General features: G+C 35.1%; 2 protein-coding genes across 3 annotated transcripts; both read right to left on the bottom strand.

Moving 5' to 3' along the window:
• Nucleotides 1-895: 895 nt before the first annotated feature.
• On the bottom strand, nt 896-15006 carry LOC145590757 (uncharacterized). 2 transcript variants are annotated; one of them, XM_081647160.1, is made up of 12 exons: nt 14655-15006; nt 12639-12704; nt 9561-9649; nt 7222-7268; nt 7050-7130; nt 6818-6974; nt 6536-6737; nt 6398-6448; nt 3968-4087; nt 1943-2003; nt 1830-1861; nt 896-1588 (listed from the first exon to the last, which is right to left on the bottom strand). In XM_081647160.1, exons 1-12 carry the CDS (start codon nt 14876-14878, stop codon nt 1519-1521), a joined length of 1200 nt encoding a protein of 399 aa, XP_081503286.1. In that variant the 5' UTR covers nt 14879-15006; the 3' UTR covers nt 896-1518. The 2 variants fall into 2 exon arrangements, with proteins under 2 accessions (XP_081503286.1, XP_081503285.1); XM_081647159.1 differs by having other exon boundaries at nt 6398-6463; nt 14655-15005.
• An 848-nt stretch (nt 15007-15854) lies between these two features.
• LOC145592044 (uncharacterized) lies at nt 15855-16622 on the bottom strand. The gene is made up of 2 exons (XM_081648509.1): nt 16316-16622; nt 15855-16027 (listed from the first exon to the last, which is right to left on the bottom strand). Exons 1-2 carry the CDS (start codon nt 16620-16622, stop codon nt 15855-15857), a joined length of 480 nt encoding a protein of 159 aa, XP_081504635.1.
• Nucleotides 16623-18756: the final 2134 nt, after the last annotated feature.

Below are 18756 nucleotides of genomic sequence, written 5' to 3' on the forward strand. Positions count from 1 at the left end.
CTAACATAGAGTAAACATGAATTGATCAAATTATTCAATATTTATAAGTCCCTAATTCCAAATAAACATGAATCTTAGGGTTTGTTTGGCATCACTGTGGTTTTCTGTTTTTCAAAATCATATGATGTATGTCATATAATGAATCAAAAATTAGTCAAACTTATAGAAATCGTGATAATTTTGAAAACTGGCAACAGAAAAGTGGAAACACCTTTTTCTTGTTTCCTGTTTTTGGTTTTTTGTTTTCAAAAAAACTGAAAACTGAAAATAAAAAACAATGACAAACAAACCCTTAGTTACATAATTTAAATTTTTTCTTTTATTTGGAAATTATTGGTTGATATATCAATTTAAACATGCTCAATGATCAAGTTACTAGAGTTAAAAAAGAAAAAAAAAAAAAACCTCTATCAAATTTAATCTTCGTTGTTAAGTTGTTTGCTTATTACCCATCTACTTCTTACTTTGAAATCTACAAAGTACTAAAGGTCCACCTCATATCAATTCACATACACAAGGATGCCCCAGTTGACCTTTTTTTATTAACATGGGTTGTTTACATTAATGGCAAACTTGTAAATAAATGGCCAAAACTTTAAGCTCTTTATGGTAGACCAGATAACACCATTAACGGTTTTACTAAAAATGTGCACTGTTTATGGTAAAACCGCTCATTTGCAGTTTACCATAAGAACAAGTTTATAAGACTTGGGGTGGTATCATCATCTTGAGTCTTAAGACTTGTGTTAAACACTTCCCCCAATTTTCTTCTTAAATCTCAAGCCAGTCTCAAGTTGAGTCTTGAAATTCCAAGACTCAACTAAGACTTGAAATTGAGACCCATCTCAAACTTTATTCATTAATGTTGTTATTATATAGAAAAAAAATAAATAAATAAAAAATAAATAAATAAATAAATAAATAAAAATTGTCGTATATTTGAGTCTTAAGGCTAAAGTGATAAATTTAAACAAGTCTTAGTAAATCTTAACAAGAATTTGATGACATCATTTTCAATGGGGATCACAAAAAATGATGTCACATCTAAGTCTTAAAACTTGGGGCTAAACTTGCTCTAAACAATGCACATTTTAGGCTGTTTATTTACAAGTTTGCTATGAAAATGATAAACTTTTACTCTCCATATTAACCATAGCAGCTTCATGAGGTCATCTTGCAACTAAATTTCGCATCCACTTTTGCCAACACTGCATGTCTGCATAAATGCAACTAGTGAAACTTACATCGAGCAATCCTAATTTATCATTCAATAACACTTAGCTAAGCAAAGCTTCAGTAGCACTTTACGGTAAAATAAACACATCAAAACAGATCAGCACTAGCCACTAGCCAGTACAGACTGCAAATATGTTTACAGCAATAAGTACTGAATAGTCGATATCAAAAAGAACAAGTTAACACAAATTACAAAGCGGCAGTCTGCTGATGAAAAGAGGTTCTAGTCAAAGCTTAGTATGTAAAGTTTTTGATGGACAACTTCCATATAACATCAGAAGCTTATGGTTTACGAGGGGATCCGCTGCTACTTCGGCTTTGACTGCTGCTCTTACTCCTTCCTCTCAAGGGCCTGCAACGTAAACCAAATCCATAAGTGAAATATACATTCAGTCTAGAGATGGAGTGTATCCCACAACTGGTTTCTTTTGTCAAAAAAATGTGATGATCCAAATATTTTGGCTATTACTCATCAGGCACATAATTGATGAACTTCTGACATGGAGAGGCACATAAGTTTAACACCATTTCTTCAATAAAGGAAAAAGATAGCTTCTCACAGTTTCACATCATCTGAAATAAAGATATATTACCTTCTAGGACTCTTTGATACCCTCCTTGGACCCTGTGAAAGAAAGATACAACCATGAGATATGTGACTAATAATTTTACATTTAAAATCACTAGAATATCACACCTAACATACCCTTCTTGGACTTGGAGATGGAGAGCCTGAAGATGACCTTCCTCTTCTCACTGGTGGTCTTCTGTAAAACAAAGTAACCATGACAGCAGGCACAGGATAACAACATCAATAAAAAGGCTTATATGGAAATGGCAGTCGTGTAAGTAGCCCACAAATAGTTATTTTTCCTTTACAACAATGTTTCACAAGAAACGAATTTAATTTTATAAGGCAGATATTGACCAATAATTTCCCTCAACAAATACTGAAAAAAAAAAATTTATTAAAAACATGTTATATTTGTACTTTAATGTCCTTTCAAAATATTGTTTCGGGGATAATGAAGTTATTTAGGAATGGAGTATGGTAAAAAATAATAAATTCCTTCTTGGATGGCCTATCCTGAAAGCAACAAATTAAAAAATCTTATAGCTGGCTAATTAATTTTAGGAAAAATTGTCAAAAATAACATGACCTTTCACTGATATTTCAAAAATAAAACAGCCTTTTGATTATTCTAAAATAAAACAACCTTTGACACACATCTTCCATAAATAGGATAAATAACCGGTTACCTATTTCACAAGTTAAACTGGACATGTGGCGCATTGTGATTGATTATAATTTTTTTATTTTTTCAAATTTTACTTTTAAAAAATGATTTAATTTTTTAAAAACTAAAAAAAAAATAAAAATCCTCCCCCTCCTGTACAGCCCCTTTCCCCTCCACCTCCCTCTTTAATCCCATTCAATTTCATGGTTTTCGTCGATGTTTTGCTGGGGGCTTAAGGATTAAGGTCGAGTTTCGGAGCTTAATTGCCTGCAGGTTGCTGCAATTTTGGGTTGCATTGAGGATTTGCCGTCGGAGAGTGACTGAGTGAGACAGGGCAGTGGTGGCCGAGGTTGGGGTTTGGGTTGCGGCTTCCGTGATAGCAGTGGTGGGTGGTGGATGATGAGCTTGCTGCGTGGCTGCTGGGTGAGCACAGGTTGTGGTGTGTGCGATATGCTGCTGCTTCATGTCAGAGTTATGAATTACGGTGAGACGAGGTGTTTGTTGTGGTGGTAAGTAGTTGTTGTGCGGTGTTGCTGCTAATGTTGGATGAGGAGTGAATTGAAGCAGTGTTGCTTGGTTGATTGGGTTATTATGCCAGTTGGCTGGTGGATATGGAGGGTGGGCGTGGGGGTTTCATGGCTGCCGAAGGGTGATGGTGGGGGGATGAGTGAGGTGGTAGTAGTGACTGGTGATAGGGTGGGGGTTGTCAGGGTTATTTGGTTTTTTTTTTAATTAAAATTTTTTTTTTTAAATAAAAATAATAATAATAATAAAAAAGTTACCAATTACAATGCGCCATGTGTCACAATAAACTTATAATGCAGGTTAACAACCGGTCATGTTCTATTTTGAGCAGATGTGTGTCAAAGGTCGTTTTATTTTAGAATAATAAAAAGGCCGTTTTATTTTTGGAAGAACGGTGAAAGGTCGTATTATTCCCGACAATTTGTCCTTAATTTTATTTTGTTTCACAGATTAGTGAGCACCTCAGGACTCAAATAACAGTTCAAAGAAAGCTTTTTCAGAGCTTAAATCCTTGTTCACCCAAATAACTATTCCAAAGCCACAGGTCTTTTATCAGAGGGATCATTTCAACAAATCTATCACTACATATGCAATTATGCAAGCACAGGAAACTAAAAAGGCCCATCAGCAGAGGTACCACAGTAGATAAGTTTGCCTTCCAAAAATAGAAAATTTAAGAGCATCAATCTTATGGCAAAGAAAACTGAACTTCAGTCTTCAGTTGCAAATGGGGGGACAAAACTTTTGCAATACATCAAAAAATCCCTAGCATCCCACGAAATTGTGACAGCGAGGTCATGGAGAACAGTGATTGATTCACCACATCTAAACAGCTCAAAATCTTCTCAAACTTTTTTTTAAAACAAGGCGCAAAAATACAATTTGCCAATTTATTTTGAAAACTGTAGTACACGTCCATGCGAATTAACAAAAAAAAAAAAACATGAACAATTACAAACTCTAATTACCTCCGCGGTGAGGGTGATCTTGAGCGTGAACGGCCAATCCTTCGAACAGGAGAGCGGCTACGCCTACGCCCAACAGGAGACCTTCTAGGAGGGCTTCGAGCTCGTCTAGGAGGTGGTGAGCTGCAAAAATTGAATCACATATAATAAATCAGTTCCACTGCTGATTTTTTTTTCACTAATGAATTATAAAAACAAAAACCCCAACATATACAAGAATTAACAGTTCACTAAGAGCAAATCATGGAAGGTCAGAAGCAGAATAGAACATCTTATTTTTAGCAGACAATGGACAAAGAAAAATTATCACCAAGCGCAACCATGATAAAACATAGGCACCTGAACTCTGCTGATCCAAAACTCAAAAATTTTAAAATATAACCAATTTAACATACAAGATTTTCATGGAAAGCAGATTAAATGTATTATTTTTCATTGAAAAGGTGACTCAGTCACTACAAAATAAAAGCAGATTAAATTAATTATAAAAACAAAACCCCAGCATATACAAGAATTAAGAGTTCACTTAGTAAAAGAGCAAATCATGGAAGGACAGAAACAGAATTGAACATCATATTATTAGCAGACAATGGACAAAGAAAAATATAACTAACAGCACCCATGATACAACATCGGCACATCTGAACTCTATGCAGATCTAAAACTTCAAATTTCAAAAATATGACCATTTTAACATCCAAGATTCTCATGGAAATCAGATATATTTTATGGTTAAAAAGGTGACTCAATCACTAACAAAAGCAACAAAGTATCACAATCTTGGTAGTTGCCCAAAAGACATTCTACATGCGGGCCTACAGGTTCAACTGAAAGCTTGGTAAGTCTAAATCTTCTGAGTTTCTTCTCATTAAGGCATTGATAAGGATAAATTTAGAAACATCAGATTATACTTTGAAAGTGTAAAATGTACTTTAAGCATAAAATTAAAATATATAGATTCCACTGGAAGAACTGAATCAACCTTGTCTTTATTTCTTTTTTTTTTTTTTTTTTTTTTTTTTTTTTTTTTTTTTTTTTTTGAAGAAAAGAAAGTCTTGAAAACCTAAATTCTCTGATCGAGCATAAAATAGGTACTTACAACCTAAAAGGAGCATCAATACCAGTCTACCAGATACTCCCTTCTGACTTTTTGAGCAACGCATTATGGGCAATGCCACTGGCAGAATTGCCAGTTAATTAAAACCATGTGTCCATAATTATAAGCTCCATAGTCCATACTCACCGCACATAAAAGAATCCTGATTACCCTAACCCTTAAACAATGTCTTAGCAAGGGTATTTTTATGAGCGCTCAATGCAACAAAAATGAATCAGTCAAAAAACATGGGTCCATGCTAACTTCTAGAATAGTATACAAATCAACAATAAAGACCTTCACCTTTTATGCAATCAACCAGTAAGATCACATTCACTCAGATGCATGGATTGTCTTTTAATGAACCATTCCCCAAATCAATAGCATTGCATACCACACAGCAGTACAGAGAAGGTGAATTTGTATATCGCATTGAGAGCACAAACAGGCTTGAAAACTCATTAATAGTGTCAATGAAGCATCAGATATGGAGTAAGCAGTAAAGTAACTTCATGCTCACCCACATGCACGCACAAGTGGAGGTGGAAAAAATAACACCTTTTCCTCTATAAAAAGACTTTTGATCTATTTCCGCCTTAAGAAAGGAATATCAACTTCGAATAACTTAAGACATTTAAAAATATCCATCTTTAAGTCATGACTAATCCTCGGGCCATCTCATGTTTTCATCACTCAAAAGAGTCAATACTTGACATTAGGCCCATCCTCAGATCAATACTCAGTACACGGGAAACCTACAATTCTCGGTACATAACTGGCATGCCGGACAACGGCAACCAGAACATTGCCTCTGGACCACTACAAAATGAAGGTAATGCATTCAGTTTAATTAATTACATTCTAAAGGGCATAATGTCATATTTAACACACCCACAATCAATTAAGTAGTGGCACTCATCATTTTGCACAATGTTTAGGCAACTTCAAGGCTTGGTATAGAATAGACTCCATCACAATATATTAGCAAAAGAAAGAGAAATTATTTGTAATAGTAATAAAGACCTATGCTGTATTTAGATTAGCCACATAGCACCCACAAAAGTAATTTTTCTGAAATAATTTAAAGCTAATTGTGATCAAATCTGAAAGAGTTGTGTAATTGACCATTCAAAAAATCCACAAAAGCCATTTACAAAATTCACAAAAGAAAGGCATGTTATATATGGTCATTCATAAACAACACAGTAACGGACAATATAAATTTTTGAACTACAGAACTGTACATTTAGGGTTTTACACAGTATTACTACCATTTGCTTTCCTATATTAGGGCACAATATGCTCAATAAAAAAAAATTGTAATCAACATTACATACCGTCGCCGTGGAGGCAAGGGAGATCGTCTACGAACAGGACTACCTCGCACCCTGCGCGGAGAACCCCTATTCAAAGTGATCCATTAGTACTTGGAAGCATTCAAGCAATTATAACAAAAGTAATAGCAAGTAGCTAACCTCACAGGAGATCTCGGTCGCTTTGATGGAGATGGAGATCTTCCTCTCGGAGATACAGGACGCCTTCTTTTAGGTGATTCACCTCGACGGAAAGGAGATTCTCGACGAATAGGAGAATCTCCACGACGACGAGGTGGAGGATTCATTCTTCTAGGTGAACCCCCTCTACGGCCAACAGGAGATCTCCTAGGACGTGGAGAAGCTGGGAACATTCAAAAGTTTTAAATGAGTATCTACTGAAATATAACTGCCAAGTTATTAAAATATTTTCTTAGAATGCACCTTCTCTTCCCCGCTTTGGTCCATCCTTCACAGCATCTACCCCTTCATTTTTGGTAGCGTCTTTTTTGGGAGGTGGAGCAACAGCTTTGGTGGGTGATACCTTTTCACTAGGTGGTAGGGTTAATTGCGCCACAACAACAGTCCCATCAATTTGAGCCTGCATTAAAATACGAGTTAATAAAGCAACCAACTATTTGATCTAAGACATCAGTCCGCTGAGTTGTAAACATACTCCATCCATGTGCAATTGTGCTTTTTCAGCATCAGCTCGTGTCTTGAATTCCACATATGCATATCCTTTGGGAAGATTGACCTGTATACATCAGCATATCCAAGTTAGATAGCAAAGGCAGGAGAGCTTGTCTAGTTGTCTTGCAAAAAACAAAAGGAAAACAATAACTTACAATTCGATCCATAGCCAGCTCTACATTTACAACTTCACCAAAGATACCTGCCAATAAACAGAAACATAGGAACGCATTATTAAGTCAAGACATGGAGGGAAAAAAAAACCCTACCAGATTATAAACAAAATAGCAAAGGACAGATGCATCCCATACAATATCCATGTTCTAAATATGCAACAAGAAACATTATAATCCAGTGCTTAGTAGAGAGCAGTTGTCAATAGCTAGCTATACGGGTCTCATATGTTTCTTATCAATAAGAAACACCAACAAGATTCAATTATCATAGTGATCACAGGACAGAAAAAAATATTATCAGCTATCCAGAGAAAAAATCACCTTTTCAAAAATACTCTTTCCCCTAGGTCAATCGTCTTACGTACTCCCTCCATACCAAAATAAGAGTCCCCATTTCTGCCAAACTGATTCTACAGCCCCACTTCTCAATTGGGTGGGGGTCAATCAATCATCTAATAACCTGCTTAATTATTCACTTTTAATTAACAAAACATTCAAACCCCTCTTGCCCCACTAATTTTTCTCACTTGCCCTAAAACTAATGAAATATTCTCACTACCTTCTTTAATTAATCACTTCATTCAACAATACCCCACTGCAATTCCTCTTCTTAAATCCCAGGTTTGGGAGAAATTGAGCTTCTATATAGGGATAGAGGAAGTATATAAATCCACATATACCATAGGATCAATTCAAGGATAGGATCATTGTCAAGTACTTGTTAAACTTCTTAAAATTTAATGTTTGCACCCAAATAAGGAATTTGAGGAGTGTTGATGTGGTGAGTGAGTCTAAGAAAAAGGTGAATAGAGTAGGAGAGATTGTAAGAAGGTGGTTGGGTGCAAGAAACAGATGGATAAAGTAAGAGAATGAGTGGAATGTATATATTAAGAGGTAAAACGGGTAGGGATTAGGGAAGAAACAAGAGTTTGTCAAATATGGGATGATGAGAAAGTTTCATAAAAAAAAAAAAATTTAAACAGATGATATTGGAAAGTGTTCAGAACTATGAGAAACAAAGGCAATCCAATAGCAATTAAATCACAGCTAAGAAACCAGAAGTTAAATTTGATTTTGTAGGAAAATTTACACTAAAATTATCCTTTTTAAAGGTGCAAGGTATATTAATAAACATAATCCTAAGATTCGGAGGCAATGAGCAGAGGCGCACCAATCACGGACTCTGGGCACAAAATCATCAAAGGATGCTAGCAAATAATTAACAAAGCTGCAGCTATATTGATAAATGATGAATAGGGTTTCTTATACTTAATCAATGACGTAAAAAGATATCAAGTAGGATCAACATGAGGAAAAAAAAAATTATATTGGCCACATTGACTATTATGGTGCATTGTGGAGCTTTTAGGCTAATGGCCCCATGCAAATCGCCCAACACTATTTTTAAAACTAAAAAAAAAAAAAAAAAAAAAAAAAAAAAAAAAAAAAAAAAAAAAAAAAAAAAACACGAGAGGCTATCATCTTCCCAATATTAAAATAAATCTGCAGCAACAAAGGACACCAACCAATCTTATAGGCAAACAGGAGAGAGGGGGATGAGGGTACAGCTTATTAGGTAATTGGCAAAAATAACACAAGAAAACTTGCAATATTACATGTGCAACCTGAATATAATAGCCAATGATTTCCCAAATTAATTTAGGAAAATTTGTCAAAAATAAGCAAACATTTGCTCGGTCTTCCCAAAATAAGCAAACCTTTTGATTAACCCAAAGTAAGTTGACCTTTATTGGGTATTTTCTTTAAATAAGTCAGATGACCTACAACCTACCAAATAGGTCACTTTTTTCCTAATTCTAACTAATTTTTTTCTTATTTTATATTTGATGATTAATTAAATTGTATTAAAAAAAAAAAAAAAAACCCACCGCATACCAACGCTCCACCCCATCCCCGCCAGCCACTGCACAAACCACATCCCCTGGGAGTATCTAAAAAATTAAGGTTTTTTTTTTTTCTTAAATCTTGAAAAAGTGTTTTTTTAAAAAAAAATTAATTAAAATAATACATTTTAATTAAATTTTTAAAAATTAGTCAACCACACAATGACATGTGGCATAAGCAACCCAAACAACTGGTTACACTTAAAAGAAACTGATCATGACTTATTTGAGAAAATACCCCATAAAGGTCAACTTACTCCGGGTTAATCAAAAGGTTTGCTTATTTGGGAAGATCGAGCAAAGGTTTGCTTATTATGACAAATTTTCCATTAATTTATTTAAACACTGAGTATGCGTTTCCGGTCAGATTGACAACAATGTATATCAAAAGAAAGTAGTTCAAAAGGTACATACCAAAAATTTCTTTAAGGTGGCCTTCATTAACATTCCTTGTGAGCTTGTTGATGTAGAGGACCTTAGACTCTGGAATTGTTGTAAGTTTTCTGAATTGAGCAGTCAAATGACATCATCAAAATAATGTATTTTGTGACTGAATCACATTTGAGTTCAAAATAATGATACAGATGTACACAGCTATTATTTTATTTTATTTTTCAGCAAAATAAAAAACAAAACATCTAGCTAAGCAGCGAAATGCAATAGCATCTTGCATAAGTTGTATTTACTCAGAATAAGAGCAATACCATCAGGTCCATCACTTAATATAAACTGTACATAATGACCCCAAAAACAAAGGTTAAGATACTCAAATAGCTAATGTTGTGACGCATTAAATCCTAAGAATCAGATCAAACATAGGTACACGGGGAGATGGAAACAATAAAGTTGGATGAATATGCAATCTAAGCACCCTCAATCACAAAATTCAAACGAAGGAGACAGACGTAAGAAAAGTATGAAGATAATAAGTTTTATTTACTCTATTTGATACTACAAAATACTATGGAAAAGAAGAATGCTGTAACTTAATAATACTCCATAACAAACAACAAAGGCCTATAAAACCCGCTAAATACTTTTATTCAAGTACAAAGTTAGAACACATACTGGGAAGAAGATTTGTTATGGATGCTAACAGAACACCAATCTGTATCATGGTTCGAAAATGCGGTTTCGGTCACGATCGCGGAAACGGTTGCGGTATTTCGGTAACGAAACTGATCTGTTGATCGCGGATTGTATCGCGGTTGTCACACATGAATTTAATATTTTAGTTTTATGTGTTTTATAATGATTTTTCTCATATTTTTTGAAAATTTTATATGCTTAATTTCTTATTTCTCCATAGTTTTATTACTATGGAGTACTTTCAGTAACTACACTAATTTAATACGAGTACTGTAACTCTTTTAGATTAATTTAAAGATTAAATTCCTATTCTATATTTCTATGTGCTAGAAATTAAAAGTGGGAAGGGTCACGTGGGAAAAAATTAAAAAAAGGGAAGAGTCTGCTCAAGTGCTGGTGGGGTCAGGTTTACCTTCTAAAGAAAAACAAAAGATAAGACCCTTCCAGCTGTCACACACTCTGACTCATTATTTTACAAAAACAAAAAGAAAAAGACTTTCACTTTTGAACTGAAAAGGGTCGACTTTAATGCAGTAGTCGATAGCCCTCGCCAGAAAAGAGGTAAGGGCTTAAATTTTGAGAGTGTTTTGTTCAGATCTTGGTTAAAATCGTTCAAACCAGCCGAATTTCTGCTCAAAACGGCCGATGCGGCCGAAATTCTGTTCAAAACGGCCGATGCAGCCGAAATTGCGGGTTGTCAAAAAACAGCGTGTCGTACCGGCAAATCTCGGTTCGGTAATCTTCAAATCCGCTACAAAACAGGCGATACACGACGTTTCAGACGCATTTTTGAACCATGATCTGTATTCAGGGTGCCAACATGTTGCATTGTCGCACCAAAGCTTCCCACCTTAGCAACCCAAGGTTCATGGGATAAAAGGCTACAGCATCAAAACCAACGAATGAGCATCTAGCAGCCATCCAGCAAGGAGCCAAGGAGAACTGCCTCTAAATCTTTTTTACAACAGGAGGAATCTGGTGACCAAGAACACAACTATTCTTGAAAGGTAGAATTCACCAAAGAAAATGACACAAAAGGGTAGTCATAAATATTTATTTAAGGCTAATTTAAGATATACTCCCTCTGTTTTATAATAGTTGTTTCCCTTTAATTGGACAAATTTGCCAACGCACAACTTTGACAATCAATACTTTTCATCACCTTAAAATATAAATTTTTAAAAGTTAATATTTTTAAAATATACAAACAAAATATTACCTCATAACTTTTATTTTCTTTAACAAAATAAATGGTAAAAGGAGGACATGTGAATAAAGTAAAAAGTCAAGTGGAACAACCACTAATAAAGGAGGGGATAATATAATGGAAGTGATTTCAAAAAATAGAATAAACTTTCTCAAGTTATCTTGATAGAAACCATCACACAACATTTTCAGCATGGAGAAAAAGGAAAATCTTTACCAAGGTCCTAGTGTTTCTGATTTTTATAGAAAGTATATATTTGCAAGTTGAAGTACAGTTCCATAGTATAGCTATAAGCATAGAACAATTCAGATCATCATTCTAAAGCAATAACTATTTTATTCAGGGATTTGTCTTCCCAGAAGCAGTTAGAATTGCAATATCTATGTTACATAACCAGTTTCGGTAATGCAGGGTTATTAAAAGCTGCCGCAACCCAATGTAAAAGTGGATGTAAGATAAAAAAAAAACTTTCATCTATATTTTCAAGAGAAGCTCACAAAGTCACACCCTCAGCTAACCAATTTTAAACAAAAACCAGGAACCAATGTTTGAAACACCATGCCAAGGTGCTGAGAAGCAGGGTCTTGAGGGTCATGCGCTGTGCTTTTTATGGTATAGGCGAAACAATTTTGATAAAGCGCATCAGAGGGGCACAGAGAAGGCACACCCTTACGGCACAAAGAGGCAAACCCCTCGAGGCGCACAATAGTTTCTTCAGAAAATTTTCCAATTGTTCATTATATGTGCTTCACTTCAACGAGGCACACTGAGGCGCACCTAAGGTGCGGGGAACTCCAAACCACCTTAGTGTGCCTTGAGCTTTTTTATACATTGGCAAGAATCAGTTTCATACAGGGTTTTGTCCTCTCAGAAGCAGCCCCAGACCCCCAGTCGAATATCTATGTCACAGAGCCACTTTGAGATATGTTTGGTGGATTGCAGTATCACAATCGCAAAAGATCAAAATTTATACGAACACATGGTAGTACAGCCACTAAAACTGGTCTCATTAAAGAAAAGTTCATTTAAAGAGAAAATGAATAAAGCATTGTAAAGCTTATGTCAAAAATGACAAGGTGGCCACTATGAGCCAAGTTACCAGTAAGAAATTACTTTGAAAACCAAAAAGAAACATGAATCCACAAAAAAAAATACTTCTTTTTATCTATATAATACAATATACAACAACAATTTACCTAGGGGGAGAAGCCTTTTTAGCCTGTGGAGGTGGAGAACGAGCTTTCTTTGTTGGATCTGGAGAACTGCAGAAGCATTAAAGAGTTTCATTAGAAAAAGTATATGGTACAGGGAACTACTCACAAGAGGGGGGTTTATAGCCAGATATTGTCATATTGGTACGTAGAAAGATTTTAATTAAATCTTTTACTCAAGCTCAAATATATATGATATGTAATCAGAATTTAGAGGACCCAAACACTTAACAAAGCCACTTATAAAGGACCCAAACACTTTACAGCCACCCTGCAAACAACCTCTACAAGGAGGACAGAACTTCTGATTCATCCATCAACATTCAGAATATTCATAACCAATGACAAGTAGCTCAGCCAAAATGAATTGATTTCACATGATGTGTATTTGTAAATTTGAGACTTTGAATAATGGCAAAACTAAAAGTTACTTGTCATTGCAGCATAAGGTTCTGTATACTAAGGTTATACATAGGGGACATGAGGATTTCATTAAGAATTCAAGACAACAAAAAATCAATTACAAAAGGTCTACAAAAATAAATGGATACCAATACCAATCCACTCAATTAATGAGTTGATGCATAGTGTGGTTAGTTGATATATATATCTACATTAAAGGAATCAGCTCCAACCCATTCAAATCAATGTCTCCAATTTTTGCTACTGATTCTTAGTACTCATGAGGCAAGATTGTGCAGCTTTAATTAGGAACCTAAGCAGCTAGGGCTGATTCTGGCAATTTTCAGTTGATTATATTAATTTAGATGGCACACTATTTGCAAATATCTCATTTTTAAAAGGGGCAATTGACTTTTTATGCGGTATACTACTTTACCAACTAAATAAAATTCTCCACACAAAAGGGGGTCAGAGAATTCTATTCCTACTTAGTGCACTAAAATTCTCCACACGAAAGGGGGTCAACTAAATAAAACAGGCAGAAAGAGGTCATGGTTTATATCCCTAATTAGTGCACTATATACCTAAAATCTTAATTATGGGATAAAACTGCAGTGTGGATATCCAATAAGAAATTTCTATCAAGGGAAAAAAAAAATACAATACGATATCCCAAAGTAAGTAACTGAAAATCAATCCCAATCCGGCCAACACTTCAAAAGTTGAAATTCTTATAACGGATGGAATAATACAAATTTACTAAAATGGATGAATGGACAGGAAGGAGTTTAGCTTTAGTGCTTTACAGCTTGTAGGTGCTTTTTGATCCAATCTACCCATTCTAATACAATAAAAAGATATATCCAGCATACACTACACCTTACAAATAAGTTATACTCATATCGTATGCTAAACCAATGTAGCCACCTCTTTATTGGTATATTAGTGCACTAGCAATAATATGCACCCATCAGACAACACCCAGTTACTCCTCCCCAACACGATGCATAGATACGACAAACACAAGAAACAAAAGGAACCTTGCATTGGGAGGAGAACAGCAAACGAAAGCCTCAACAGGTTCAAAACTATAAAAACAACTCACATTTCGTTGATAAATGGTTCATGTGCTTACCAGGTCATCTTAACTAGTTGAAATTTCTTAAGAGACCAATATTGTTAACACAATTAGGTGGTTTTTAAAAAATGAAAAGGCGAAGAAACTACTATTACACAAGTTACCCATATCTGATTAGCATTTCTGGCTACTAAAAAAATACTGAAATTGTAACAATTCATCCTAAATTATCCTTCAAAGAACCCTAACTAAGCTATAGATTTCCCTCACTTCAAAACCCCATCAAATATATGGACAAAATAAATTAGGCATTTTTCACACAAAAATTAAATTATCGCCAAATTCAAGAACCCTAACTTACACACTATAAACATTTAATAATTTCGGAAAACCATAATAAACAAACCGCTAAAAAATAAAGAATCATTTCAAAATTTGGTAATGCATCAATTTCAATGTAGCAACAGCAATGAAGACCTATAATTGAACAAAAATAAAGAGAGAGAAAGAGAAACGAGTACATCTTGCGCTGAAGAGGAGGGCTAGCGCTGGGACTAGCACTGCGAGAGCTAGCACTGCGACGAGAAGGCGAAGAAGACGAGGATAATGAGCGCGAAGGAGAACGAGAGGCGGAGCGCGAGCGAGAGCTGACGCTGCGAGAAGCGGAAACAGAGGAGCGCGAGCGAGAACGAGAGCGAGACCGAGAAGATGAAGAGCCAGAGCGCCCACGGCTTGGTTTCGCCATGGTTGTAAAGTCGAAGGATTTGCGGAAGGAGAAGAGTTTTCTATACTCTCACTCACTTTATTATTCTCTGTGCTAAAACCCTATCGAAGGGGTGAAGGTGAAGGTGAAATGGGAGACAAAAATTGATGGGTGGGGGGTGCTTATTAAGACCATTAATAATGCACTAGTTTTTAAAATGTACATAGTAGTTCTTATTTTCTCTCTTATTACACGTCATTAAAAATTTTATTAAAAGTTATCCTCAATGTAATTTAAGAAATGCACTACTTCTTAATATTATAGGTCTGTTTATATTTACTGAACTGATTGGACCTGAAAATGAGCTGAATAGAGATGAAATGAATATTTTATAGGAAAAAGAAATTAGGAACTGAACTAAACTGATTGAAGCTAAACTGAACTAAACTGAAATTAAGTTGAAGTGAACATGCCCTATATCTTTCTCTCTCTCTTCTTTCTCTCTCTTACTTTTAATAATTGCTCCATCAATACTTTATTTCTCCAACACTTTTTTTTTAAAAAAAAAAAGAATTATTATTATTATTATTATTAATGCAAATATAAAAAATGGCATTAATGCTAAAAATAGAGATAACAATTTTTGTACACAACAACACCTTAACAATTGGAAAACTTAGATACATACGCAATAAAACATAACAAAGAAATACATATAAAAAATTAAAAATAAAGGGAATAAAAATACATTTTACTCAACACCGCCATGACCAAACCGATCCCAAATGTGTTCCGTCAAGTCTCTTGCAGTTGATTATATGTTTCCCTGTTTCCTACTCTCATCCTATTCCTTATGTATGATTGCATATCGGCACGCCAACGTATATTATAATTAGTTGGTGAGTCACCATCATCTTGTGCTTGATCAAACTGACTAAAATCTCCATATTCTTCGTTGTGAAGGTAACCTTGTCATTCATCTTCAACAATCATGAATGATACAAGCTATCATTATTTTTTACACAACTTCTATTTTCCATATTAGTGTCGGGTTTTGAATTATAACAAATCTTGCCTGGAGAACTCCAAAAGCACGTTCAACATCTTTTCGCGCCGACTCTTGGCGTTGTGAAAATAATTTTGCCTTTGGACCCTGTGGAAGTCGATATGCTTGTACAAAAGTTGCCCATTCTGGATATACACCATCTATTAGGTAATATCCCATATTGTATTGGTGACCATTTACTTCAAAATTCATTGGTGGTGCTTATCCTTCAAATATATCGTTAAAAACTAGCGAACGATTTAGTACATTAATGTCGTTTGATGAACCCAAAACTCCGGAAAAAGCATGCCATATCCATAAATCTGTTGATGCAACTGCTTCTAATATGATTGTAGCTTTACCATCTTGACATTAAAATTGTCCTTGCCAAGTAGTAAGACAATTTTTCCTCTCCCAATGCATACAATCTATACTTCCCAACATGCCCGGGAATCCACACACCTCTCCAATGTGCAGTAGCCTTTGTAAGTCATCTTGATTTGGCTTTCTCAAATACACGTCTTGAAACTCGGCAATTATAACATCAACAAATCTACATAAGGCATTAAGTGAGCTTTTCTCACTAATTCTCACGTACTCATCAATTTGGTCAGCTGCTACTCCATATACCAACAATCTCATAGCTGCCGTGCATTTTTGTAATGGTGAAAAACCAAGCTTACCAACTGCATCATATTTTTGTTGAAACCACGGATCACGTTGTTGGACTCTGTCAACCATTGTTGTTAAAATCGCGATCCGGATCATAGGATCGTACGATCCTACCATCCCATTTTAGCCAAACGATTCGGATCGGATGCAGAATCGCAGAGCAAGCAGGATCGTTGTAGGATCAGTCAGGATCACACAAGATCGGTCAGGATCGCATAGGATCGATCAGGATCGGAAGATCCTGTTTTTCACTTAAATTATTATTGGGTTGTACAGGATCGGTTGGGATCGGAAAGAATCATGCAGGATCGGTCAAAATCGAGTAGGATCGGTCAGGATCGTACGATCCTACTTTTTACTTAATAAAATGAGCCTAAAGCAATTAAACTTTTCTCTAAGCTAAGAAAATTACTATCTAACTACTAAAACTATAAATTTTACCATTTTTATGGCTTAAAAAATGTTATCTAATTATGTAGCAACCTTTATATTACTCTTTTTATCAATTTTGTAGGATCTTACGATTCTACGATCCGATTTTACCGATTTAATCCTACTCCTCTCACCGATCCAAAGTAGGATCCCGATCCTGACAACCTTGCTGTCAACAATATGAAGAAATAACAACCTTCTCATTCTGAACCTTTGTCGAAATTGATCATCAGTATATACATGATTCTCTGCAAAATAATCTAAAAATAAGCGGTTGTGACCAGCAATGCGATCTCTTGGTCAATTGGGAGAACGATTCTTCCTTTGTCTTTGAGAAGTTGAATCCTTCTAGTGAGCTCAGTAACTATTTCGGCTACAATTTCATTGCGAAGTGGCATTGTCATGACCCAATTACGAACCATTTGTCGAACTTGTAAAAGGGGGTTTGGATTTGAGCTCCTAGAACTTGAACTTGAACCAGAAGGCATAATTATTTTGAGAATAGATTATATTATATGTTGTGACAACATTGATGTACAAGAAGATGGTGTTATATAAATTTGAAACGTATAAAATGCTTGTTAATAATTAATCTGTCATGAAAGATACTTGACACACCATGCAATGTCACACCACAGTCATATCAGGTCTGTACAATAATATTCATGTCTGCGGAAGAGTTCACAGACTGCATTAATAAATCACCTGCAAAAGGTGATATGTCAAAGACAATACAATGTCACAACAAGATAATAGTAGCTAATACATTATTTTTTGCACTACGTACAACGTCAACTTACAAGATTAAGAACGTCAACTTACAAGATTATTTTTTGCAATACAATGTCAACTTACAAGATAATAGTAACTAATTCATCCACTAGTGGTAACTAGTTAAACATAACAATCACTAATGATCTACAATTACATTGAATTAACGATGATATTTAATGCCATCATATGGTCATTAATTCGTTCCATAACTTATTTTTACGAGCTTCATCTTCCTCTGATAAATTATCTCGACTTAGTAATGCTTGTAGTAACTGATATTTTAGTTCTCTTTCTTTCAGAATTTGGGCTTGTTTTTTTTCTTTCCTCTCTAATTCGTCCAACTTCAACAAAGTCCTCCATTGCCTTTGCAGTTTCTTCATTTGAATGTTGCATACTTGGAAGTTTTTCTTGCAAAGGATCAATACCATCAGTTGCCTTCATTTTTAGTTTCCTTTTTACTTGCTTTGGACCTCCTGGTCATGTTAGGGGGTTAGCACTTTGTGGTGTTCTTTCTGCAGATGACGAAGAAAAAAATTCCACCTTCGTCTAGTCTTGATCTTTTCTCACTCCCCTCACTACCTTCGGATTGATTGATAGCACTTGTAGTTTGATAATTTGGAGGATCAAATAAGGGTGTTGAAAAATTGGTGGTGTAGACAAATGCATTCATAAATTTAGGTTTCTTTTTTAACCTTTCATATGCAAAGTCAAACTTAAAATCTTCCTTCATATCAGAAAAATAAATTGCATTAGCTTCATTAGTGAAATCTAAAGTACACTCACCGCTTTTCCGTTGTTTGCATTGATCAACACACGTTGCATATTTTGCGACCACGGGTCGTATTTTTTGCCAACGACTCTTAGTTGTTAAAGTTCTCTTGGCCTTCCCTCGTTGCGATGCTTGTTGTAGTAGTTTACTATCTTAGTCTAAAATGCTTCACTAGTTTGATTTGTACCATGTATCTTATCAGTCGCATAATCGAGCCACCCACTAATT

The sequence above is a fragment of the Chenopodium album genome, chromosome 18, assembly GCF_948465745.1.
Source record: "Chenopodium album chromosome 18, dcCheAlbu1.1, whole genome shotgun sequence".
In the NCBI taxonomy this organism is placed as follows: Eukaryota; Viridiplantae; Streptophyta; class Magnoliopsida; order Caryophyllales; family Amaranthaceae; genus Chenopodium; species Chenopodium album.